The sequence below is a fragment of the Struthio camelus genome, chromosome 11 (assembly GCF_040807025.1).
Source record: "Struthio camelus isolate bStrCam1 chromosome 11, bStrCam1.hap1, whole genome shotgun sequence".
NCBI lineage: Eukaryota > Metazoa > Chordata > Aves > Struthioniformes > Struthionidae > Struthio > Struthio camelus.
In genome coordinates, this window is record NC_090952.1 from 26,673,440 (window position 1) to 26,698,303 (window position 24,864).

General features: G+C 42.5%; 1 protein-coding gene and 1 long non-coding RNA gene across 2 annotated transcripts; one reads left to right on the forward strand and one right to left on the reverse strand.

Moving 5' to 3' along the window:
- Window positions 1-6,470: 6,470 nt before the first annotated feature.
- LOC104152345 (transmembrane protein 182) lies at window positions 6,471-24,635 on the reverse strand. The gene is made up of 5 exons (XM_009687652.2): window positions 24,415-24,635; window positions 21,875-21,992; window positions 19,418-19,516; window positions 17,101-17,238; window positions 6,471-7,821 (listed from the first exon to the last, which is right to left on the reverse strand). Exons 1-5 carry the CDS (start codon window positions 24,565-24,567, stop codon window positions 7,592-7,594), a joined length of 738 nt encoding a protein of 245 aa, XP_009685947.2. The 5' UTR covers window positions 24,568-24,635; the 3' UTR covers window positions 6,471-7,591.
- On the forward strand, window positions 12,335-23,026 carry LOC138068735 (uncharacterized). Its single transcript, XR_011143468.1, has 3 exons — window positions 12,335-12,450; window positions 22,610-22,726; window positions 22,820-23,026. It is a non-coding gene; the product is annotated as an uncharacterized lncRNA (long non-coding RNA).
- Window positions 24,636-24,864: the final 229 nt, after the last annotated feature.

The window sequence follows — 24,864 nt, forward strand, 5'->3', positions numbered from 1 at the left end:
CGCCTTCGCTATGATTTCTTCTCTCTCAAAACCTATTTTTTCGAGCTCAGGCTCACGGGGCTGTAGCTGAGCCAAGACTTCCCCTCTCTCGTTTAAATTAGATCTGAGAAAAATTTTGAGCGTAAAACCCGTGGGCTGGTTTCTACGCAGCGGTCGGACAAGGCGCGCTGTGATATACAGGCAACGGAGCGTTCTTCCTCCTTGCCCGGCCAGAGAGCGAAGCAGCTCCAGGTAGCACCAGGCAGCGGCCTCGACTCCGGCCCTGCTGTTCGGTTCGCTGCCTTGATACGAAATGATCTGGCAGGTCTCAGCCAGCCCGTGAGGTCCCCACCTCAGCCAGCAGTAGGTCTGCTCTCTCTGATTTGTCATATTTCCCTACTTTTTTTTTGGGGGGGGAGCAGGGGTAGATCCCGAGCAGACGCCTCTGTTTCCGAATGAGCCGCTTTTATTCACCGCACGCTGAAGTTATTTCAGCTTGTACCAGGGGGGCTTCAGCAGCGGTAAAAGCTTCGGATCTTATCCGCAAGTCGCATATTATTGCAGCGAAGGGTTTCCGAAGGGTTGGGGGAATGACTCCTCACCCACTGCAATTCTTACGCAGAAGAAAAGATTTCTGAAAACATCTGAAACGGAAAAATAGTTACGTTCCGTGACTCTGCAAAAATGTTTCTGAGGGCAGGTAACGTATTTTGCCAGGGTAACGTCCCTGCTCTCCGACTGGTTCGGTCTTTTCAGCATTTGTTGCATTTTTAATGCAAGCCGTGCAAAGAAATATTGGAAAATGAAGAGGGAAACTATAATTAACCCTGTGGTTTTCATGTAGTTACCCTTTATGTTACTTTATTTTTATTTTTTCTAGCTTTTGCGAAGCCATCATTAATCTAGTTAGCCAAGGTCAGATGAGATTTTTTTTTTTCCTTTGCAGTCCCTAAAGCTTATAAAGCGTCAGTCTACTCTTCCATAATCAAACGTTTAATACCGGCCGTTCGGGTTAATTAGGAAGGATTCTTTACAGCTCTGGTAGTGGTCACAGCTACCGCATATTAGGGGTGGTTGCAGAACATTTCTTCACATTGTTATTTCTTCTTAACAGTAAACATTTGCGTAGTCACACTGCTTAAACCTGTGGGTTTTTTGGCTTCAACCAAGTGTTCCTGCTACAGTACCGCCAGTATTTCAGGTTCATGCAATAAGAGCACCACGTTCATTACTACTCCCCATCTAAGTACTCCTCAAACACGGGGAAAGAGAAGAAGTGAGTATTCTTAGGAAAAAGATGAGAGGATCCAGCGAGTGTCCGGCACTGATTTACAAACTTGCATCGACAAGCAGTGGGAGAGGCACCTCCTCCGATCCGCTCTGTCCTTGGCTACTAGCATGGATAACAGGACCCGGCGTCCCAAGAGGGGTGAATGAGTCAGGAAACAAATACTTTTCTGTAAACAAAGTTTTTCAGTTCAGATGTTTTTTAATAAGTGGGAAAAATCTTCTCCTCAAATCTCAAGTGCTTGAAAGACTAAAAATAGATCACCGGAATAAATAAATTAACCCAGAAGACAGGAGTGATGCTCTGCAGGCATCAGGGATTAAATAAATTCACTAAATTCAAAGTGGTATTCTAGATAAGAGCTCTTTGTGCTGCAGCATGTACAGCCTATTGATTATAGGATCGAGGCGCTGCGCACTCTTGTAAAATGTACTCTAGCTGATACGACTTAATCCTGGAATAATGTACAGCCTGGTGCCGAAAGCATGGAGCTGGTTTCTATTTACTTATTCATTTTAATTTTGTTTGTGCTTTAATTTGCTGCATCTGTGCCTGCTCCCACCTGCTCGGTGGCTGCTCCCTGGCACCATGTCAGCACTTCCCAACGCCGCGACCACTCCGGATGACCGACACGGTGCGCTGCAAAACACGCTGATTCAGCAGTATGCGGGCCGGGCTGCTGCACGGGAACGCGTGGGACGCCTGCCACGGAAATCTGGAGATCGGAGATAAAGCTTGAGCACCTCTATATCCTTTTGAGTTTGACGATACAAGTAGGGATGGTTTGGCATCTTTCCACCAAGGTGACATCTCTACGTTACCGAGATGCAATAATTTTGGAGAGGGATGCTGCTGCTTCAACGGTTGCACCCTGCTGGCTTTCTCCCGTGCCCCGAGCACCATCATGTTAGTGTGCCTTCCAGCAGTAAAATTCAGCGACGTGGCAAGCATCTGTCAGGTGTAGCTCTTTTCAGCTGCCAGGGTGTCCTGTGGGGGCAACCCTGTGCGGTGTAAAGGAGAATTTGTTCTCGTGTAAATGTACCTGGTAGGACAGCGCGTTACCTGTGACAGCCCTTCATTCCTGCAGAGACTTAGCTGAGCCACCACTGGTTCCTGGGAAGGTGATCTATACCCGCTGGTGGCAATCTCACTTGAGCCTGGCGATGGAGAGGCCAATATGGACCTCCAAAACGTGGGCAATTTTGTCTCCTGCTCCCAGGCTGGAAGGAAGAACCAGGAATTTGCAGGTGTCTTCTGCAGGAAGTAGGGAGGAACAAGGTTAAGTCTGCCATTTTGGGGCTAGTTCATGTTACTTGGGGGAAATATTGCCATCCCCATTAAAGGTCTCATCCACATGCCCAGTGGAGTCCATGTTTGCTGCTGAGGTCAAGCGGGACCCTGAGCTTGAGTGACCGGCAAGTCCGTAAAGAAAGCCTCAGGGGAGTAGCTTGGGAGTGGGTACTGGCTCTGCAGACATCCACATTTAGGTAAATGAGCCCATCAAGGTGGTAAAAGTGTGGTTTAAAGAAGATGAAAAAATTACCTGTCCAGATAAAATAGATTCTTCTAAGAAAAATAGGAAGTTTTTTTGTAGATCTTGCTGGGTGAAATCATGCAAGCTTTGGGGAGTGGGGGTTGATATGCCTAACAGGGACTAATTTTAGTTAATTTTCCCTTAACCTCCTCGACCTCCATCACTCCTGGAGAGCAAAACCAACTCCTGGCATAAGCTGTACTTACAATTATGCCACTCATGAAATCTAGCCTCAGCCTCTTGCATGTACATCTGTGGCTGCTGCCACCTTCCTCTGAGCCTGCTCTCCTCTCATCCTGCACGTTCCTTTCAGCCCAGCCCGGGGCCCTCAGTCCTGTCCCCAGCACGCTGTAACCTTGTCTCTAGCCCTGTCTCCTGCCCAGACCTCTGGCTGGCCCTTGCTCATCGCCTGCCATGTCTGGGAGCATCAATGGCCCCACCACCAGCACCAGCTCTGCCGTTGCAGTCAGCTCTGGTGGGATCACACCTTTGGGTGAGGGCACTGCGCTCTGGGGCCACCTCGATGCCTGGCTCAGCCTCTTGCGAGCAGCCCTGCTCCGGCTTCTCTCTGATGTCATCAGGCAAGAGGCACCATAAATGGTGGAAACAGGTTTATGCTGGACATGCTAGACATTAAGGCCTGACACATCTTGGGATGATGAGTTCAGTCTGTGCTGGTGGAAAAGTTTAAAATGGGCACACAAGTGCTAAGTGAAGCTGCATCTCCCAAGTCCAGATCCTCACATGTTTCAGTGATTTCTAGCATTCTTTCACTTCCCTGGCAACTTTTCAAATTTTAGCATGAAAGTCCTGTAAGTTAGAACTTTCAGGCCCAGAATGGTGATTTGCTGATGGGTAATTATCTAAGTTTATACCTGCTTGCTCAAGAAGACAACTGCTCTCTTCCATAGTAAATAGTGTTTTCCTCCTCATGGCTGGATGTTGAACAGCAATGGCCACTTCTTCACACTGGTATGGAAAAAATTTCTCTCCTTCTGGGGAAGTTCTTCTGCCTCTGTTGCTCAGCCCAGGTCTCTGCTGCAGGTTCCTTCAAAGAGCTCATAGGTGTGACTGAATGTGTCATTTTACCATATGATTTACCTAGAATGAGAAAAATCTCCAGGCTGCAGACCTCTTGAGACAGCAGTTGAGCACAGCAGTGCTGCTTTCATGACACTCGGGTCTCCAGGCCTCTGGGAGTCCTTGGGTGCTAGTTTTCTGACTCACCAGTAGAAAAAGTGATCTGACCAAGGAGACAAACTCTGATCGTTCACCCTGCCACCACTGGGAGAAGCTGATACGAAGGAACGTCTGAACGAAGCAGTTGCACGGCTTGATTTCTGGGTGACTTCCCCAAATCTCCCACAAGCTGCTGCTACATGGAGCTATTGCATTCAAGTGTGTATACGGTGATATAGGAACCCAGGGCAAAGTGTGCCCTGAAACAAGATGGCTTTTGGCCCGGACACAGGTGACATCTTCTGACCAGAGAGGCTTCCCTGGGCTTCACAGCACTATTGCGGTCATCGTGGCCCAGTACACAGCTGTGCAATGTGAACAGTGGACTGACGCAGACCTCAGGGTGTGAATCTGGTGGTGACCTGCCCTGAAACTGCTCTTGTGTCTTCGGGACACAAAGTAGCTTTTTCCATCCATCGATAATAGTCCTTTCTTAGACTGATCAATACCTTTTTTCACCGAAATCAAGCCTCTTAATCTCAAGACATGCAGCCTCTACAGTATAACACTGCTTCCTTACTATGATTTGCAGCGCCTATATTTTGACACCCTAGATCATTAATATTTCCTGCAGGCTGTTGAGTAAGTAGCAAATAAAGCAGGAAGTGTCCCAGATGTTGGAAAGAAAAAATGGAATTATTCATTGCTTACTAACGTCAAATGCTAATGTGAGGAAAGCATCCTTGAAGAAATCCTTGACTAAAATTCATCAGAATGATATGAAATCACTGTTTTAATTATGCATTTTTGAATGTATTAGTTCCTGTTCTGATCTGACTTACAGATGTTTAACAGTGATAAGAGTCTACTGCAGTGACTAGAATTACTCATGATTTATAATGACAAAACTTGGATCCGAATTAGGGCCTTGTCACTGGTCTATAATAGCCTTTCATCAAACTCTTTCACATTCAACAGATGAGAGACTGTGGTTTCCATAATTTCAAACCATACCATTGAATCCATCAGCTTATTTTTGAAACTTCCCCTCCAGAAACAATGATTCTTATAGAAAAATTTGTCTGCTTAAGCTACTTTGGCCGTAAGAAATCTGAGACTAAAGAAACTAGACTTTTCTAGTCCAGCAAAATGATGCATTTGGTTAACACTTACTCTGACTATAAATGCCGCATTTTAATACAGGTACTAATTAACTTAATTATTCTACTCTATAATCTTATTTTCTATATCCTTATTGATGCGGATTATCACAGTACACTCAATAACAGAGTTTAAAAAGCTCACTGTTCAAGAATGATTCAAAGTCATGCCTTTTTGGAAAGAGTGATTGAGTTTTAAACGATCACTCGTTCTAGAGCTAATCCAGAATGAGCAAGTCTCCAGGGAGGGTTCACTCCCGAAGGCGTGAATGCATGATCAAGCTAAACGCATGCCGTAAAAGCCTTGATGACATTAAACTAAATTTTTTAAAGAACAGATGGAGAAAGTTAATAAATATTTCATTCTATAATATAAAACTCACTTCTATATTCACAACTTCAGGGATCCTTCGTTTCACAGATATCAATAAGTCTGATGGATTTCTTGCTGCATTCTCATACTTCTGCCCTGGTGTCTCTTATGGGATCATCATTTCTGCATGCTTGGATTGTTTTATGGGATCAGTGAAAGGCAAGTGACTGTAAATCTTGACCTCTTCTGCTCCTGGATTATATACTTTTATTCTTTGTGACCATAAGCGTTCATCTCCACGCTGAATAGATAATTAAATGACAAAAATTATTCAAAAGCAATTTATAGTAAGAAATTAGCACTTAAAGAACTGATGGGGCACAGACATAAAGCAAGGAGAGACCATGAAAAAAAGCACTTTAAAATTACCAAATAAAACATTGAAATATAGATGAATTTATAAATGCCATGAATCACCTATTCACTGGGAAAAAGAAAAAAATAACATGATTTTTAAGTATGTATACCAATTCTATGCAAACAGAATTTCCATTAATGGAAATCACTCTGAATTTTACTTAAGAACTGCTGACCAAGCTTTATGAAAGAAGTAATCTTTACATGTGAGAATTACAGTTTCTCACTCTATGTGTGCCATGAATCTTGCAAAAGAATAATTAGAACTAGCTCGAAAAGGAAAGAAATGCCAGGCTTGAAAAATATTTTAGGAATAGAATTAACAAACGTTTTCATACCGCCAACGGTTTTCACTGCTTTCTAGAAGAGATTTACATTACATTATTAATTAACTATACTGAGTCAATAGTATGACATAAAACTTAGAAGATATATGTTTAGCACAAACCATGACGTTCACGAGTAAAGCATATATTTTCAGTAAGTTTGATTTAAAATTTATGCAAATCATTTCAACAAGCAAGAGCCCAACAAACTACTTCAAAGCACTAAGATCCAACCTGGAAAACATGACAAGATCAAATCTTGTCATTTCTCAAATATTTTTATAAACCTCTACGTATACAGTATAAATTACTTCACCTCCTTGTACCTAAATAGTTTTGTACAGAATTAACATGCGTTACTCTTCATAGGAGCACAGTAGTCTGTCAAATAGCATGCACCTGAGCAACTGCAGGAATTTAGAAATATCTAAATAGTATATACAGTCCGTCTTTTTAGAACCGTCTCTTTTTCTGTTTGTAGACTACAATAGGGTCCCATTCTGAGCTAGCTGATAGATTCTACCATTAAAAAATAAATAAAAAATCACTATTGTTCCCATTCCCTTTTCCCCAACGATGACTACCTTTCAGTTTTTGGTTTGTGAATCACCAGAAAACTGACTCCTCGGAAAAGATGGAGAGCAGAGTAACATGGTAAAGAAAGGTTAATTAATTAAATGTTATGTTTCATGCCATAGAAACTGGTTTATTCATGTATTGAAAATTAGGCTCAGGTACATCTGTATCTTCCGAATCAGGGCTTTTAATGAAAAAGAAAACGTTTCTCATATTTCCCGACATGTCATTAAAACGGTTGTTCTTTGATGTCAATTAGAGCTAGCGAAAAAAAATCATCCTTAATTGCTTTTCAGAAATAGACATTGTAGAGTACATCATCACAGCCAGATTCGATTACCTTTTACAAGAAACAAGAATGCTGGGAACGGTGTAAATTCCAGGCCTCTTGAGTACGCATGCAGCCCCAAGCAGGCCAACAGCAGCGGCTGGCATAGTGCAGTGAAGACTGTGCCTTGGACTGCAGAGAAAATGGACCTAAAAACTGATGCCTAAGTCTGAATACCAGTATTTCCATACTGGGCCTTTGGCCTTTACCATTATAGGGATAGGCTAGCTACAAAATGCATAAATATGTTCAAATTTCTCCAAAATGTAAAAATTCTGAAGCTGGATTTTCAGGTCAGGGCTGGTTTCAAAACGTCAGGATCTGTATGTTCAGGGCTTCAGCCCAGCTCTGTTTAAACAGTGAATTTAGTCATGCACCTATGCTGCCAGTTATAGCTACAAAAAGGATCTAGCCCTCAAAGCTTGTGTGTATTTCATTACAAGGAGCACCACTGATTCTCTCAGAGGCTTTCTCAGCATTGCAACTTTCTCTTACTCCAGGGACTTCATAATGTCTCTGCCAACAAGATAGAAGAGAAGTCCAGACAGTAAAACCAAGGGCACCCCAGCAGCCGCAAACATGAACGACCACCCGTAATACACGTGTACTGGTACATCGTCCATGCACTTTTCACTTCTCTCCAGGAGAACGTACTTCTGAAGATCAGCTGCAAACTCCTTCCACATCACAAACAGAAATACGAGCAGGAGAAACAAACATCCTAGAAAGAGAGACAAAGACCAGTTATTCTCAGAATGTAACCAGTACATGAAATATAGAAATCAAATTGAGAAAAGACTACGATGGATTTCCATCTGTCCTTGCAGGTCCCTTGCATTAGAGCTTAATGATGCATTATTATTATTCGCGAAATTGTTCTTCAAATTCCCGTGAAAACCAAGCCCACTCTGGGTGGCAGAAATCCACTGCTAACATGATCTGCTTCTGAGCCGTCAGTGTGTACAAGTGCTGCCACGTGCTCTTGCCATCTTGATGTCACCTTCTGACTGCCTGCTGGGCTTCCCAGGCCCAGAGCATTGCTGAGGGCACAGCTACAGCTGGAGATGGCAATGATGAAATGATCAGAAACGTGGCTTATCTTCACAATGTAGGATCCACATGGGGCTGATTCTGGATTCCCATGTTAGAGACAGGTTGGCTTTTTTTTTTTTTTTCCTAACATGAGTTACAATGAGAGACTAAGAATTACTTTTTCCTTTACCAAGAGGAAAAATCTACTATTCCAAGTCCTGTCAGACCCAATTTCCACCAGAAATTCAAAGATATGGGGATTTGTTCTGCTGGTGGCAAGCTTTATTTGGCATGGAAACTGCTCTGCACTGGAGCTGCAGCCGGCCAAGCAGAATTCACAGCAGACACCGAAGCGCCGCTGCAGCCCTCAGGAGTTTCCCTTCGCATCTTGTGTTACTCTTCCTTAAACCCAGCATTGCAACCAAGTACTAAAACACGTGGTAGGGAGTACAGATGATCCTATTTCATGGAGAAATAACAAAGTGGAACAGGCATATAGCCATGATGTGTTAATCTCAGATCAGCTATTTAATAATAAAGTAATAAACAGCTTATATCATGAGGCTAGAAAGTCTTTTTGTGGCACAACACTGGCAAGTGATACTCTATTCACCCTCCTCTGCACCCACACGGGAGAACGGCAGAGGCCGTGCTCAACTCTGAGCAGCGAGTTCAAGGTCAAGATCTCGTTTAGGGCAGGTGAGGTCTTGCAAGTTGCTTGTGACCCAAATAGCAGATCTCAGGAGACCTATCGGTCTCGTATTTCCATATTCATACATGTAGAAGACTTCATGAGGTCAGCCCTTACAAGGAGAGTTCAGTTGCATCTGAAAACCACATGGAGAACACACAGCTCCCAGACCTCATCCTGCCCAGAATGGATTTATGGACTTGGGTAATCTGAACAGGAACCTTCTTTCCCCATAATTCAAAATGATGAGGATAAGAGTGTGCAGGTCTAGCTCCCCTGTATGAAACAGGTGACAAAAACTAGTGTGGTCCCAATATTATTTGCTGTGTCACATTTAAGAATATATACAGCACATTTAAAAGTCAACATATATTAAAACTAAATAGTGATGGTGTGGTGACAGATCTGAAATTACTTCAGTGATGTTTGATGTTGCTACTTCACAAATAGAACCTTACTATATTTAAAAATTAACTATATAACACATATATACACACATACATATGTATACATATATGAAAGAAACACAGTATCATAGATAATATTTTTACACTGGAAGTGAACAGCTCAAAATTAATTTAATCGATAAGTTACTATATAGTTCTGTCGGGGTGTTATGGCTTCTGCTGCATTTAATTTCTTCTTTTGCAGTTTTTTAATGAAAGGTAGCTGGTACTATATTTAATTATTCTTCCTGGCAGTTTATAAACTACAAAAACTCAGCTTCCATGCTAAGCAGGGCAAGCAAGTAAAGTTTGACATTGACATATCTGCTTAGCAATGGCAGTTCCTGAAACTCAGGTCAGAGAAAACATGGCAGGGCTTAACTATGTTTTTGAAGCACATAAGCAAATCTATTGTTAGAAACCTCTGCTTCACATCTTGTAGCCTAAAATGAGATTTATATGAAGGCATACAGGTTTCAAAATATTCTTCAATTCTTCCTCCTTTTATGTTGAAAAAAAGTTGAAGCTCCCTAGCCTGAGCCGTCATGTTTATTAAAGCGTCTTCTATATCCTAGGTCTTGAACTCAAATTTGTGCAACCATACAAATATACTTTACAACCCAACACTCTGTTATTTCATATCATCCCCCCTTACATAGAAAAGTCCTTATGTTTACTGAAAAGGCAGGCTAGGAGTTACATACCAGCTGTCATAACATTTGCATGCCCATTGAGATTTTGATACCACTTGGAATTAAGTGCACAAATAAATATTTTACACTTAATATGATAGTTGTATGCTTAAAATATCAATTAGTCTACTATAAGAAAATGATTGAATATTTAACAGTCACATGTTCTTTACAAAATACAATATATTGATAAGAAGGCAATTAAGTCTTTATTACTGATGTAATTTAAAATTAAATTAAATTAGATAGCAGCTGAACCTTGGAAAGTGCTCTTTTAGAGATCAATTTATATTTCATTAACTTATAATACCTACTGTAACAGATAGAAATAAAAAAGTAGTCCCTGAGGGACAGAGGACAGGGGTACAATATATTATTTTCTAAAGTTTTCTTGCATCTGCTTTTCTTTATAAAAACAAGGGGGGGTTTTTTGTGCGTAGGGGAACTATTGAAGCCTGCTTTCCTATTTATTTGTGTCTTACATCCTTACAAGGCCTATTTGCAACAACTCCTGCTCCCCTGGGTGTCTCCGATGACCCTGCCCATGCTGGACGCCACCTGTTTGCCTTCTCCCTCAGGTTCACCAAACCTCCCAGTCCTCTACTTACATCTTTGGAGAGCAGCTCTTCCCCAGACCTGAGCGTGCCGTCTGAACCAGCACCAAGCCAAAAGACAGACCGCTCGAGCTCCAGCCACGCCACCGACTGGGGTCTGGCCTCAACCACCTGCCGATTTTGGCAGCTGCAGGAATTCAGTATCTCTGAGACCTCCGTCTCCCGCAAAGTTCGGCTGAAATGGGCCGTCCCACAGGAAAAATAATGGGGCCGGGGAAAATCACAGGCTGGTAGAAAATAATTTAGTCCTGGGACAACTGAGCTTGACTAAGTCCCACTTATTTAGGAAATCAGAGTAAAATCTATCTATCTGCTCACTTCTTAATTGTCAAGGTGAAGGGAGTAAACGGCAGTGGCTGCTAGCGCAGGAGCCCGGAGACGTGCACGAAGAGAGGGGTGGAAACCGAGGTTGCCAGCGTGCTAACGAGCGGGGAAACAGCCCCTTCGATCTCGCCAGGAATAGTGCCAGATCTCAATATTGAAGGATTTATGATTAAACAGGTACTGGAGGTGATGGCACAGCCACAACAACAGAATCTAAATTAAGAATGCTTTAACACTCTGTGAAAAATGACCAAAAAAATGTAAGGTAAGTAAATTCTTCTCTGGAAAACCTACAGCTGAGTAAGAGGAGTCCCTACAGACTCTCAGCGAGGAGGAAAAGAAAGTAAAAAGGACAAAGGAAATTTAAAAACAAAGACGGAAGTTCAGAAAGGAGAGCTGATTGAAAATTCGAGGGCAAAATTTTTTCAGCAAAAAATACTTTCTTGGAGCAACCGAAAGTATTCACAAATGTGCCTACAACTTTTTGTACTTTTAGACACTAAAAATGATCTGTTAGCAGCGAGACTATCAGGATGTTTCACTTCCTTGTTTCCAAAGTAAGTGTTTGGCATTTTAATTTTCAAATTATATTTTATCTTGAATTTTTCATAAACTTTCACTTTAAATAAGCCTCACTTTACAGCTTTTGGGGGCTTTTTACTTCAATAATAGCTGAAAGATATATTTGTTTAATTCCAGCCCCAAATAGCTTTCTATATACGTAGACAGATTTCTTCTTGTTTTGGTCAGCAAACTGAAAAAAACCTGTATTTTTTTTGCACAGCCGAGAGAGAGAACCGAAACCGGAGTCAACACACCTGCCCCAGACGCTAGCGGAGGGAGCAGAAAGGTCACGGGGACATTGCACTCTCAAGATTTCAACTGCAGAAACCAGGGATGAATAAAAATTGATCAGATTTAGACTCTTGACATTTACACAGTGACTATAATGCCATAAAACGCTTGCACAGCTCTAGATGAAGAGAAGAACAGGAAAACGTGTTGTGCTGAGCAGAGGAACCACTCTGGGGTCACTCTAAGGAAGCGACGATAGTATATAGAGATTGTTTTGCTACAGATGAGCTTTCTGCTAATAGAAGTGTGGAGACAGGCTGGCAGATGGAGAGGTTACTAAGGCAGACAGAAATGTCCTCCTGGAGAGCAGAGCGGTGTTGTCTCCGCTGTCGCGCGTTGGGTTTTGGTAAGCGTGAGCGACAGGCTTGTCAAACGAGACAATCCCCACGTTCCTCCTAACAGCTCTGTGGTTTCTGCTGGATAGAAAATGAGCAAAGTGATCTCCTCCTTTCTCTCTCTGTCCCTCTTTGCCTCTATTCACTAGGCTGGTACGGAAAAAAATTGCCGGTGAAACTCAGGCTCAATGCTGATGAGGTCAATGGCATCTTCTGGGGAGGGGCTAATTGCGAGAAAATTGAAGTAGGGTATTAAATCTTTCTCCTTCGTACATTGCTGACACCATCTAGGGGCTAACTGCAAGACAACTAACCCCTGGCGCTCACTCTTCCCTTTCCAAAGGAGAGTTGCACCTTAATTGTGAGTAAATTGGAGTCTATCTTTTCCTTTCTCTCTCTTTATATCCTTGTGACACCTTTATAGCTGTTAATTGTAGGGACAGGTGAATGAACTCAATCTTTAACTGTTATTCTGTGGAAACTACTGAACTTTCATATAATCTGCTAATTACAAGAAAAACGAACTTTGACTATGTTAGCGACCCGTTTGCCTTTCTCACTAGTTGCCTCTTAAAGATGTTAATAATAAGAAAACGGAACGCTGACCTTCAGCAGCCTTTCCGGAAATGTTAGCTTTCGCTGCACGTGAAAAGCCCGAGAAGTGGCAACCTGGAGTACTCTTGATTTGAGAAGAGGAACCTGAGCATAAAATTCAGCAGTTTCCAGCTGTAAGACTGTCAAAGAGGCACTTTCTTTTTTTTTTAAATATTGCAATCAGCTAGCATTGAAGAACAGACTGATCTAAGCACACACGTTCACAGTATTCCTCTCACAGGACCATTACACTTCTCCTGAAGCACAGGAGTGGTTTGCTGTTGCCTCTTGCTCACTGGAAATGTTCCTCTGTCATAGTAGTCTGATCCAAGGGGCAGCTGTGTAAAAATGGGAGCGCACTTGTGTGTACCACACAATTGGGTATGTTGTAAAAAGAGTATTGAGATCACAGTGGCTGGGAGAAATATAGACTATATGTTTAGTCGTGTACATGTGCTCTCTAGTATAAGGAGAGCTGGTAATGAACTCTCGCTTCTGTTGCTCAACATTACCCACGACAAATAGTCTTACTGCAGACTCCCTACATGTTCATCATTTGTTTGTATGTTTTATCCAAAACACCTTTCTCACTCTTCTCCAAGCTGTCAGGTTGATCTCAGGTCATTTCTTCTTAAACCCACCGCTTTGCAGCGGATCCAAAACTTATTACAGTAGCACTGCAGGCTCAGTAAGTCCCCTAGCTCTGGAGGAAGCATATTCTTACTTTTAAACCTGGTTGCTAAAATGCCCAAAGGAAATGAAAATTGAGAAGCACAAGTACAGCAAAGTGGATTCATCTTAAGAATTTAAACAGTTTCCAGAAGATACAGTGTTCACCCACCCTCTTGGTGTCATTGCAATTGTAATTAATCATATTGTCATCTACCCATTGAAACAAGTTAAAACTAGTCACCAGATAGTATCTTTCTTGCCTTTGGAAGCACTGAAGCCAAGTCTAAGATGTCAAAAGCTAGAAAAGAAAGCGACGGGCTCATTATTTGCTCATGCATTTCCATCACTTTTGGAAGCAGCTTGGCAAGGACAAAGGCTTGGTTGGTGAAATAGATGTGCAAATGCAACAAGCAGTAAATGTTGGGTGGGATCCGGCTGTGTTTCCCGAGTCACCCAACAGAGAAAACCAAGAGAAGTGGCTCGTTTTTTTGGAAAGACCTCTTAGAAATACCACCCACCGGGCGCTACATTTGTTACGGTAGCTGGCAGACTATCGGATTTGTCCTTTTGCAAGTACAGCAAACAAAGCACATCTTGGAAAGAGAACCCAAAGGAATCTGACTGAGTGATAAAAACTTCACCCTAACACACTGAACCCCCCCCTAAAATGGAGGGACACACTACAGTCCTAGAAATAATTTAGAGCTGGGAGCCCACCTCTGCTGCCAGTGCTGCCCTTGAGGAAAATGTGCTGGTCAGTGGCTCCATACAGTAATACAAGTTTTAAAGGAAACTGTTCAGTTCTGCAAGTGATAGCAGTTTTATTAGCTGTACTATCAGGAGACTTGAAAGCATGTCTATGTGTGACTAGGTATGACTATGTCAGAAGACTGAAGTACGCACCTCACTGCTCTAAGTCCAAATAGATCAATAATCTGCATGCAAGGTGAGCGACCAGCTTTCCAAAAGAAATTCTGTAGCATCTGGTGAACCATAAATGTGCGTGGGAGCATATTTACACCCAGAATATCTTTAGAGCCTTTCAGTGGCAAATGTCTCGTTGCTTTATAATGATACGGCTCTAATCTCGTGATAGTTTTAAGGCAGCCTCAGCGAGGGCTGCTGCAGAAAGGGGCTGGCTCGTCTGCCCCTCGCAGCCCCAGCTGCATCTGCCGTCCCTCCTGCCCGATGGCGTTATCGCCCTCTCCTTCGCTCCCCAAGAAGATCAGCTCAAGGGTAAAAGGATGGGCAGGGAAGTTAAGGACAGAATAACGCTATATTTTGGGGCACCTCAACAGTCGGTGGCAGGAGACTCTGGCAGTCTTGGTGCCTAATCTCACCATCTAATTGCTAGACTACATTCCTGCTCTGCAAAGTGCCAGTGTTTTCACACTTCCTCAAGGAGAGATCATTTCTGTAAAGGAGGTTAATTAACACTGACCTATGGGCCATGATTAGAAGACAATGTGCGCTTTCTCCTGTATCATCACTCCACATCCTGCTATCCAAAGGAAAGCAATGGCTAGGGAGTTGAAGCTGTATTAAACCTATTGTTCCCACTGCTTAGTACAATTATGCAAAAAATCTTTATAAGGGATGGCAAGAAAATAACCGTGGAGGGATGCATCCTAAATATAGCAGGAAGTCAGTTGCCAGCAGGATGCTGACGTTTGAATCTGGGATCCAAAAAAAAAAAAAAAAGAAAAGATCAAAAAAAGATCAATTGAGACTCTAAGTGAACTTACTGAAAATGCCGAAATAACATTGCATTCTTTTAGCTTCTTTTAAATTGAAAATATAGCAGTAAGTTTCTTTCAGCTGAACTTATTCCTCCTAATGGTAGTTAATAACAGTGATTGCTGTTCAGATTGAAACTGCATTAACACAAAGTCTGCTTCAACAACAGCATTTTTGTCTAATGCCAAGAGGTTTATGTGATGCATAACCAGCTCTTTTAAAAAATGTCAAACTTGATGTCCCAGTCTTTTAATCAGAAAGTAGTCAAACAAAGTGCAAAAACAATGAAAAAATGGAATACGGTGATTCAATGTTATTATACTTCCTTTTCTGTGTGATACTGCACTTCAAATTTTCTTAAAAATCTGGCCAGTGCCAGCATGGAGAATTCTTAATTTTTCCATTTTGGCAGAAAGTTTAATATTTTGAAGAAGTAGTGCTTTAACTGGGGTAACCACAAAGTGTCAAGTCCAAGAGCAATCAAATACTTGGCCCCAGCTTCACAACAAGAGATGGCTAATTCACATACATGTCAAACTGCCAATGCTACTCACTAGAAGGCATTGGAGTACCTAATAGGGGTTTTGTAGGAAGATTTCTTGCATTCGCAAATTAAATTCATATGGGTAAAACCATATAAAATTTACCTTTAGAAAAATTAAGCTCAGGCTATCATTTATTAAATTATATATGAGAGAGACAAGCAGATATCCCCAGGCTTGCTAGCCATTATTTCAATATCTAAAGACCTGGAGGCAAATGGAAAATTGGACAAAATGCAAAGTGAATTAGCAGAGACAGGTAGGGCCACATTGATTTAGTGTCTTCGAGATTTTTTAGACAAATAGATAGATGTCATCTAGCTTCATTTGAACAAGCAGCACAGCTGGTGTCACGTGGTTAATTATTACTACATCTGGAGGAGAGAGAGATTAGGAAAGCAGCTATAAAATGGGTAGGGAGCCAAATAATGGGGAAAATAGCAAAAGGTAATAATGTAAGGGCATGACGAGCTTGAAAGGAGCTGAAAAGGAGTTCTTCCAGGGTCAATTTTCAGACCTCTCTTGTTAAATATTTTCATGAATGTTTTCAGCAGAAAAAATTGAGGCATACTAAAAGCCAAAACTGGCAGCAAAAACATTGGATCTTGTTCGATTCCTGCTGTGTTTGAGAAAGCAGGACCTGGTGCAGGGTCCCCAATTAACTATAATTGTTTCAGGGAAAGGCCTGACTTCGTTATGAAGGTCTTCATTTGGCATGGCTCATCTGAGCTTCAACCTTTAACTGCTTAGATTGCGATAAAGATGTTTTTCCAAGTTTGAGTCACAATTATAAATCAACTTACAGTTAAGCCAGTTATCCATTCTCAAAAAGAGGAAAGGAAAAAGCCCAAGTTATAGAAATTGGTGATGATTCAGTGGAATAACTTGTAAGGTTAGCGGGAATAATGAATACATGCCTATTTTTCATTCATTTTCCTGCTTTGATAGCGCTTTATCTTTTCAGATTTTATTAAATGTGTCCTCCAGTTTTAAATCATTGGGGATTCCTTCCACTGAGTTCTCAGCTCTGCCAGATGTTAGGAACAAATACGGGAGAGGTCCAAACACGAAGACTACTTACAGGAGCGGAGCGGAGCCCAGGCTTGTTGCGCCCATAGACTCCGCCGAGATACAGAGCTCTGCACCTCTGGGTTGCATAGGAGGGTCAGAAGTTGGCAGTAGAAAAAGAAAAAGCATATTTCCCAAGCCCCAGGCTCTCTAGAACTAAGGAATACCTTGCTAAGTCTTGATGGAGCATAGCAGCTTATTCCCAGTTGGGGAAGGGGGGGAAATCATTTATTCAGAGTCAGCGCTCCTCGTCGGTGCTCCACGCTTTCTCCAGGAGCGCCTCATCATCCGCGTGCCTCCCCTTCACACGCCTGCACACCCGTGCGCGTGCACAAAGGGGGACGCGGGCTCCGCATCCCAGGGGCGCGATATCCAGTTACCGGGACTTGGCAGCTTACCAGCGGCGAGGAGGAATCCGCCCCCGACTTTGTAGAACCGCGGGTTGACAAAGGGCACGCCGCACACCAGCAGGAACCCTCCCACCAGGCTGGCAGCCACGGCCACGGTGATGAACGCCGTCCAGAAGCCTCTGTACACTGCACAGGCGAGAAGAATACAGTGATGGGAAAGCAGAAGGATCCCTCGTGATCTGATCAGGTTTCAGATGGCTGCGTGAGACTGATGCATGTAACTCCAGCCTGAGCAACAATGAAATAATAACCTCTTCCAGGCAGTATCCTAAAGCTTGGCCAAAGGCAGTGATCCACAAGTGAGAACCCTCTGACGACCTGCTCCCGATTCCCCTGATGTCTCCGATCCGCTCAGACCATCGCCTCTCGCTCTACCTATCACTTTTCAGAAGCAATAGTCACAAAATTGGAGCTGAGCAGGAGCAACAGGTCATTCTGAAATGATTCATACTTGAACGGAAAAATGATACAGAGAAGATACATTTTGCTCATTTTAAACCATTTTGTCAGGAGAGCCACTTAGGAAAAGATAAGTGTCTTCAACTCTCCAAAACCACAGAATCCATTTCCACGTTTAACCTCACATCACTCGTTTCTCTCGGGGAGCTTACGAGGCTGCAGAGAAGGCAGAATTAACTCCGGAAGAGGCAAGGGCTGGAGGACCCCCTCTTCTTGGACTGCCTCCTGTTCTGTCATAATTTACACGCAAGTATCGAGTGGTTTAAATTAAGAAAGCAAGGCGCATGGGGAAGCTCTGTCTGTGCCGCCCCGGCTCAGAAATGACGCTTTAACCCTCTTCGGATGATCTTGCTGCAGCCGGTGGCAGAGGGATTTCTGAGAGGCCACTGCAGAGGGGTTTCGTGGCAGGGCTGACAGACGGGGACAGATGGCTCAAGGGCCCTTTATTTAGTACCGAAAAATTAGTGGGTTTATTAGCAAGATCGTTTAGAAACTAGATGTCATGGCGGTCTCTCACAAGCAAAAAAAAAAAATCCCCATGCTTAACCTGGATGTTTGTTATGCAAAGCCCGAAATGGGCTACTCTTTTTACCGTTGACAAGTTTCTCGTATCCATTTTATATTGCAGCGTGTTCCCTGAGGCAGGAATCTTACACAGCAGAGCAAAAGAAATAGCTGCTCTCCCTCAAATGCTCCTACTGACAAATATTTTTTTTAATTAATTCCTCATAAAAAAAAATAAAATAAAAAAGGTACCGCTAAAGGCTAAGGAAAAGGTCAAGATGTTTGTTTGTGCAGCATGCCTGCCCCAGATCCCCAGAGGCAACGCAGAGTGATGCACACTCTTTAAAGAAATCAATTCATTTCAAAAAAGATCATTGAATTAATTCTAGCTGCTGCCACCAATTTAGCAAATTAAAATTCCTAACAGCAGCTGATTCATTAAAGAACTCTGAAAATACAGAGAAACATAAATAAAAAGGGAACCAGTTGAAAGGAAAGCTCTCCAACCGTGCTGTACTTGGTGCATGAAAAATAAGTCACTCACTTGTGCGGGTCTTCTAAGAACTTGGAGTTGAGCTGATTTTTCAGTGATTATTTATCTCACCTTGTAAGAAATCAGCACTAGGGCTCTCCCAGGAAGCCAGACACTGGAAGTGAGTCAGTGCTGGGTTGCCTCAAGCCCAGCCCAGGAGCAGTATTTTCCATTGCCTCCCCACTTGGCCATGCTCAGGTTCTGGCTTTGGTCACAGAGCAGGAGCCCCTTGCCTTGGTGAGTGAGGGGGGGAGAGGAGAAGATGGATTTAGCATGGTCCCTCACCCTCAGGAGTAGCTACTGTGGTAACCTAAAGGAAGTTGCACTGCTCACAGCACAGCACATCTTGGACTGGAGGACAGAAGACGTAGGAGCACATCAGTCACAGCCATTTGGGACAGTCGTACAAAGCAAGATTGCCTCGTAAATGAGCTGTCCAAAAGCCTTGGTCACACTTTCCTCTTCTTCCCCAAAATAAAGGCTGGTGAGCAGCTGTGCTCCACTAGAAGGTGCCTGCAGGGTTTCACTGTCTTATGAGCAGGTACAATTTATGGCTGCCACAGCTCTGCTGGCTGCTTTCGTCACGGTCATAGATCTAGCCGCTCCTCTTGCCTTAGCTGTGGCCAATGGAAGTAGCTGGTGAACAGCCACTGAGTGCCCTTAAGTCAGAGTACTAAGTAGCTTGTGGCAAACTCTTACACAGACTATAGAAAGGCGAATACGTTCTTCCCCACACACATTTGCAATAAGAGAACCACTGACATACACTGATTTTTTGGAAAAGGAGCTGTTGGGGAACAAGGAACCTACCTGCAGTTGAATCATAGGAAGGATGTGGAAAAGGTCCAAGAGCAATGGGCATGGGAAACAGGTAGCCATGCATGCAGTGCTTGGGATGTGCTTGGCTAGCTGAAGAAGAATAAAAACACAAAAAAAGGGATGCTCTTATTTTATGCAAAATCATACCCATACTATTCAGATAACAAATGTCCTGTTCTGCAAAAACCTACCAAATAATGGCTCTAGTCAGAAGGCTGGAGAGTAAAGTACAAGGTGAGTAAATCATGGTTTAAAAGAAAAGACGGAGGAGTGATGAGAAAGGGGAAATACAACAGGATCCGAGAATGCTACCCATACGGTGCTGTATCTTCATAACCTGAGTTTGAGGCAGATCTAAAACATGAAAAATGGAGTAGCTCAAATTAATGTGTATATTCCCATTGCTATTTTCCTCTGGAAAATTTGTTAAACTTCCTGGGAAGGGCTAAGATATTTGGGTTCTGGAACAAGCTACCTTACGAGATCTCCAGTTTGTGAGAATGGGAAGCACAATTAGAAAGGAAGTGCCCCATCAATATTAATACCACTGAGGCTTATCATGATTAACGGTAATAGAATGAATGTTAAATGAATTAATTAATGGTTGGCCACTTATTCAAATATGTTCCCCAGCTCAAAGGAACGCTCTGTAATAGGTGGACATTAGTTCATGCTAAATTGACTATGGAATACCTATTGAATTAATTATTACATCCATGAGAGCAGCAAATTAATTTGCCATGATCAATCCTATTATAATAAATACCTAAAGAAGTAATACAAATTTGCCTGTTATCAAAAGGAGTCATTTTACTTCAGGTAACATTATATTATATAATGTATTTCCATATAATGTAATTAGATGGTAAATTCCCTCTCTCGAGCCTTTCTTTCTTTCTTTTTTTTTTTTTAACAAAAAATTTCTGTATGAAAAACTCCAGTTTTTCTATTGAACAATGACAAGAACTGTTCCTAAAAGATTTTACAGGGAACAGAGGTCAGAGGCTGAGGAACAGTGAAGTTATCTGAAATTTTAATGACTGTGGAGTGAATTTACTGTGGGAACCTGCCTTATTTTCATACAAATGTCCCACGCAATCATGCTTCTCCACAGCCCTGCCTGCGTCTCTTGGACAACCAAAGCAGCCCGAGCACAGTGAAACCCCACCACATGGGAAGACTAGGGCTCCTGCTGACGTGTCTCCAGGAGCCCACCTCCTGCAGACTCGTCCTTGAAAGGAACGATGTCACCGAAAACAGCATCCGGCAAGAACTGCAAGGCCCATGACGGCCGGAGCGAGCACTGTTTAATGATGCAGGGCTGTGAGCGACTGCTAATTGCATTGCTGGAGGCCCTCTGGAGGTCAAGGCTTATGCAGTGCTGAAGACCTTTGCAGACCTTATTTTAAAGATTTTTTTTTTCCCCTGATACTTCTCTAAGGTTGTAACACCCCAGGGAGATGCTGTCCTCTAATTATTCACAGTGCGTTAAGCCAGGGCAGTCAGCTGCCAGTGGAAACTGCTGCCAGGCGGTGCGTGTTGCATGGTGGTTTCGTTTGGTTGCTCTTTCTGGTGTGAGCACCCGATTCACTAGGCCAAGACCCCACACTTGGTTGCACATGGGCCACCAGTCAGCACCAGCTCGTATCTCAGAACACATTTCATCTTTTCCTTCAATTCTTGAGGAAGTGAATGTGCTTTCAGAAGAAAATGATTTTTTTCACCACTCTCTGTTTGTTCACAGTGAAATCATCACACGTGTAATTTCAACTACCTTAAAAAACAAATCAGGCCAAAAAAAGGTCTTGGGCGCCTAAAAACGTAAACGCTTTTGGGTATTGTTCTCTATAGAGGAATTCCTGAGCACCAAGGGAGATTGCACCCACGCGCACTTTGCCTTAGCCCTGCTGAAGTCAATGAGAGGTGGGAGCACACAATGCCCTGCTGGCTGAAAATACTCATAAAAAAAGCAATGTTAAGGGCCAAGAAAGTCACGGTCTCAAATTTAGCAGTCTTTCAGCTGAGCTCAATCACACAGAGATTACGGGGGAGAGTTATCCTTGCTGGTGGAAGTTATCATCCCACGAGACTTTGTAGGTGATATTTCAACAGGCAGCAAGTGGTTCCTGCGCGATTGTGAACAACTCCCGCAGAACAAAATCCAAATAAAAAAAAAAAAAAGGAGCACAAAAAAAGTGACCCAGGTTTGCTTTTGATTGAGAGATAATGAGAATTAAAAAAAAAAAAAGAAAGAAAGAAACGTATAGACAACTTTATCCTCATCTATGGAAGCCCTCGTTTTACTTGCTTGCTATTCAGGTTATGACTGAACTCTAAAAATACGATGGGACGGAATCAGAGGTTTGCAATGGCAGTGCTGACATGAACCTACAAGAGCAGTGTGCTCAGGGGAATTAACAGCAACGCCGGCTGGCCGGCAGTACTCACTGTACCAGAAGCTCCAGATGGTCCCCACGTCGCCCTCACCGAAGAACCAGCACCGCCAGAAGAAGCCCTCATGATGGAAAGTGAGGATCTCCTTTCTGACCTCGGTCAGCGTTTCAGCCTACAGGAGAACAAAAGCCGGGCTGATAAGGGGGCGATCGCTGCACGCGTGGAACGGGTCTTTGGCTTAGCGGGTTGTTGGTTGCCTTATTTGCTCGGGGGGGAGCTGTTGGGGGGCACAGAGATGGCTGTTTTGCTGGGCTTCTTTGTTAAAATTACGGAACAGAGCAATGTTTTAGCTTCTTGCACTGAATGGCATCAATAATTTTAGGGGTGACTCAAGCAACAATGCTGATGTCCTTCCTTCTGTTTATACCCTGCAGGAGCCATGTGTGGTCTTGCTTAATCCCCAGAAGACAACCCAGCTCTAAAACTCCTGCTGGGCCTCTTCTAAACATTGGCCCAAAGTTTTTCTTCTTTCTCTCCATTTGTCTAGCCCTGCAGAAGTTTATGTGAGACAGAAATTACTCTTTGTATGCAACAGTTTTCTCATGAACAAGGCTAAGAACACTGACAAATATTCCTCTTGTGGCCAGTTTGCTTCAACCCAGACCAGACTGCCAAAAGCAAGGTTTAGGTCTTTCCAGAAGGCAGAATATTGCAATGTAAGTCCTGGATTAGTTACAAAAAAATTATTAAAGCTATACCTAAAAACAATTTTATCTTTGTCACATACAGTTTCATAAAGGAGACATGACTGTCAAAAAAATCGCACTGTGGAGGACAGAGAAACTCCTTACAGGATTAGACCCTGCAGCTGTGAAGTGAAGAAAGGAGCTGGGACTCAACAGGGAGGTATTAGATGATACTTCTCTGGCCTTGGAGTCTTCATGCATCAAGTTATGATAGCTTCTGGAGCGCTGACCTGATTCTCCTTTTTACTTTCAGGACAAAATACAAACTATGACAATGGTACGTCATTAGATGGATGTCTGCTGACAGCGCCCCTATGGCATATTTAGCCACAGTTTGGCAGAAATTCAAGATCATCATTATTATCTGCAAGGGACAAACTTTGCCTGTTTAAGAAAGCCTGGAGAAGGTAAAAACACAGCCTGTCGTACAGAACTGGCAACAACAATTCAAGCGTCTGCATTAGAAATAAAATAACTCAGAGGAAAGAATAAAAGCTGTTCCTAGTTCTGTCTGGCGCTTTTGAAGTCATTCTGCCTTAGCAATAGGTAAGCTAACATTATGCCAAGAACACATCTTAAAAGCCTGAGATGTTTATTTTGTGCAGTGCAACATCTCCAGTCTCTCCACTTTAAAAGATAATAGTACAAACAAAAATTTGAAACAATTAATGTTGTCATTTCCTAAGCGCACAAGAACAGAGTTGCACTGCTCTGTCCATTATGCTCTGCCACCGTCGGGGCTTTACTGTTCTGCTTTGTACAGTAAAGACAATGTCTTCTGCTAGGTGGTCGTTGGCTCATAATTTTTTTCAGTAGAGAAAGCAATTTGGAAACATGGTTTCAGCAAACAGTGTCCTACATTTGATTATGAGCTCCTGAAACTAAAGAGAATACTTCACACCGGCATCCCAGCCCTTACCAAATGTGGCTCACTACACCAGGAAAAAAGTCAAACCTAACTTGACTGAACTTGGAAATAACAAAAAAGACTGCATAGAACAAGGACCTTGCTGTCATTTTTTAATTGAAACCACACGTTGATTGGCACAAAACTATTTTTGGAGAGCAGGAGGTGCAGGGGACTGATCTGGCTGTTGTTTCATTGATCAGTTAGACGGTAGCAAGTTCAGCTAAAATCAAGCTTTCTAAAAGGGTCTATAAGTAAGCAATATTAGAAGCTAGCGATAAAATATTAGTTGTAACTACAGGAAACGTCACAAAGCTGTCTCGAAAATTACATTTCCTGCTAACTAAAATCCTATATTAAACTTAATTTTAGAATATATAGATCTTTTCATGTTAGATGGAAAGGAATTCTCATCTACTCTCTTTTATGCATTTGAAGTTCACTTTTGTTTTCTATCTATCTGCACTGTAGTCATATCACTTGAGATTTAACTGATTGCCAAGTTCTACACTTTAAAAGACGAACTATTTTTAAATGAAGAAACTACAGAGGGAAAAATAGTTTAATGGCAGATATCAGGAGAAATCTTTTGTTTTTAGAGGCAAATGCTGTCAACAAGTAAAGCTATTACATTTTTGTTTTTCATTCCCTAGCATTAATATCTGCCAGAATACAGAAGTGCTGATTTTGATGGTTTCCTAGACATTACTTCAGTCAGAGTGCTAGATACTGTGAAAATGCTGGTTCCGATTACAAAGTTAGCTCGGGCTGAGTTTTTACATTAATGGGTCACATTCAATATGCACAAATATTATCACAGATTTAAAACTGCCAGGGCCCAAATTTAAAGTTGTTGTGTTGTTTTTAAGCATTTTCATAGCATATTACTTAAATAAGTTAACTCTTTCTCTTCCAAAGTAACACAAGATGCCAGTTTTTACCTCTCCAGTCTGCAGAGTATTATTTCTGTGCTCAAAGACTCCGCACGTCTCTGTAGCTAGAAGCCAATAGTCTGTCCCGAAAGCGATGAGAAACAGCAGAATGCCCGTCCCGCCGAGGAGCCCTGCTACAAAGGCTGCTATTCCAGCCTTCATGGTAGAGCAGGTAGTCAGCAAAACTGAAGTGCAGAAAAGAAGAAAAATACTGAAGTATCCAGGGCTGCTGAAAGAGAGGGATGAAGAGAAGTGCTATTTTTGGACACAGATCTTTTCACGGCTGGTATGAGTTTCACTGGGCGGTGGGAAAAGGACTAATAAAAGCAGATGACCTGGCATAACCAAACAGCTGTGGCATTAAAGAAACATGACAAATAGCTATTGAGACAGAGCAGGAAGATTTCCAAATAGACACATGGCTGCTCATTTGAAAAGAGCAATGCAGATAGTCTTTAG

Bases quoted from the DNA above. Each gene is read 5' to 3' on its own strand.
- LOC104152345 (XM_009687652.2), bottom strand. From the start codon at position 24,567: ATGAAGGCTGGAATAGCAGCCTTTGTAGCAGGGCTCCTCGGCGGGACG. The intron at 21,993-24,414 runs GTAAAAACTGGC...GTTCTCCTGTAG, and splicing joins ATACTCTGCAGACTGGAGAG to GCTGAAACGCTGACCGAGGT. The intron at 7,822-17,100 runs GTAAGCTGCCAA...CTCTCTTTCTAG, and splicing joins CGGATTCCTCCTCGCCGCTG to GATGTTTGTTTCTCCTGCTC.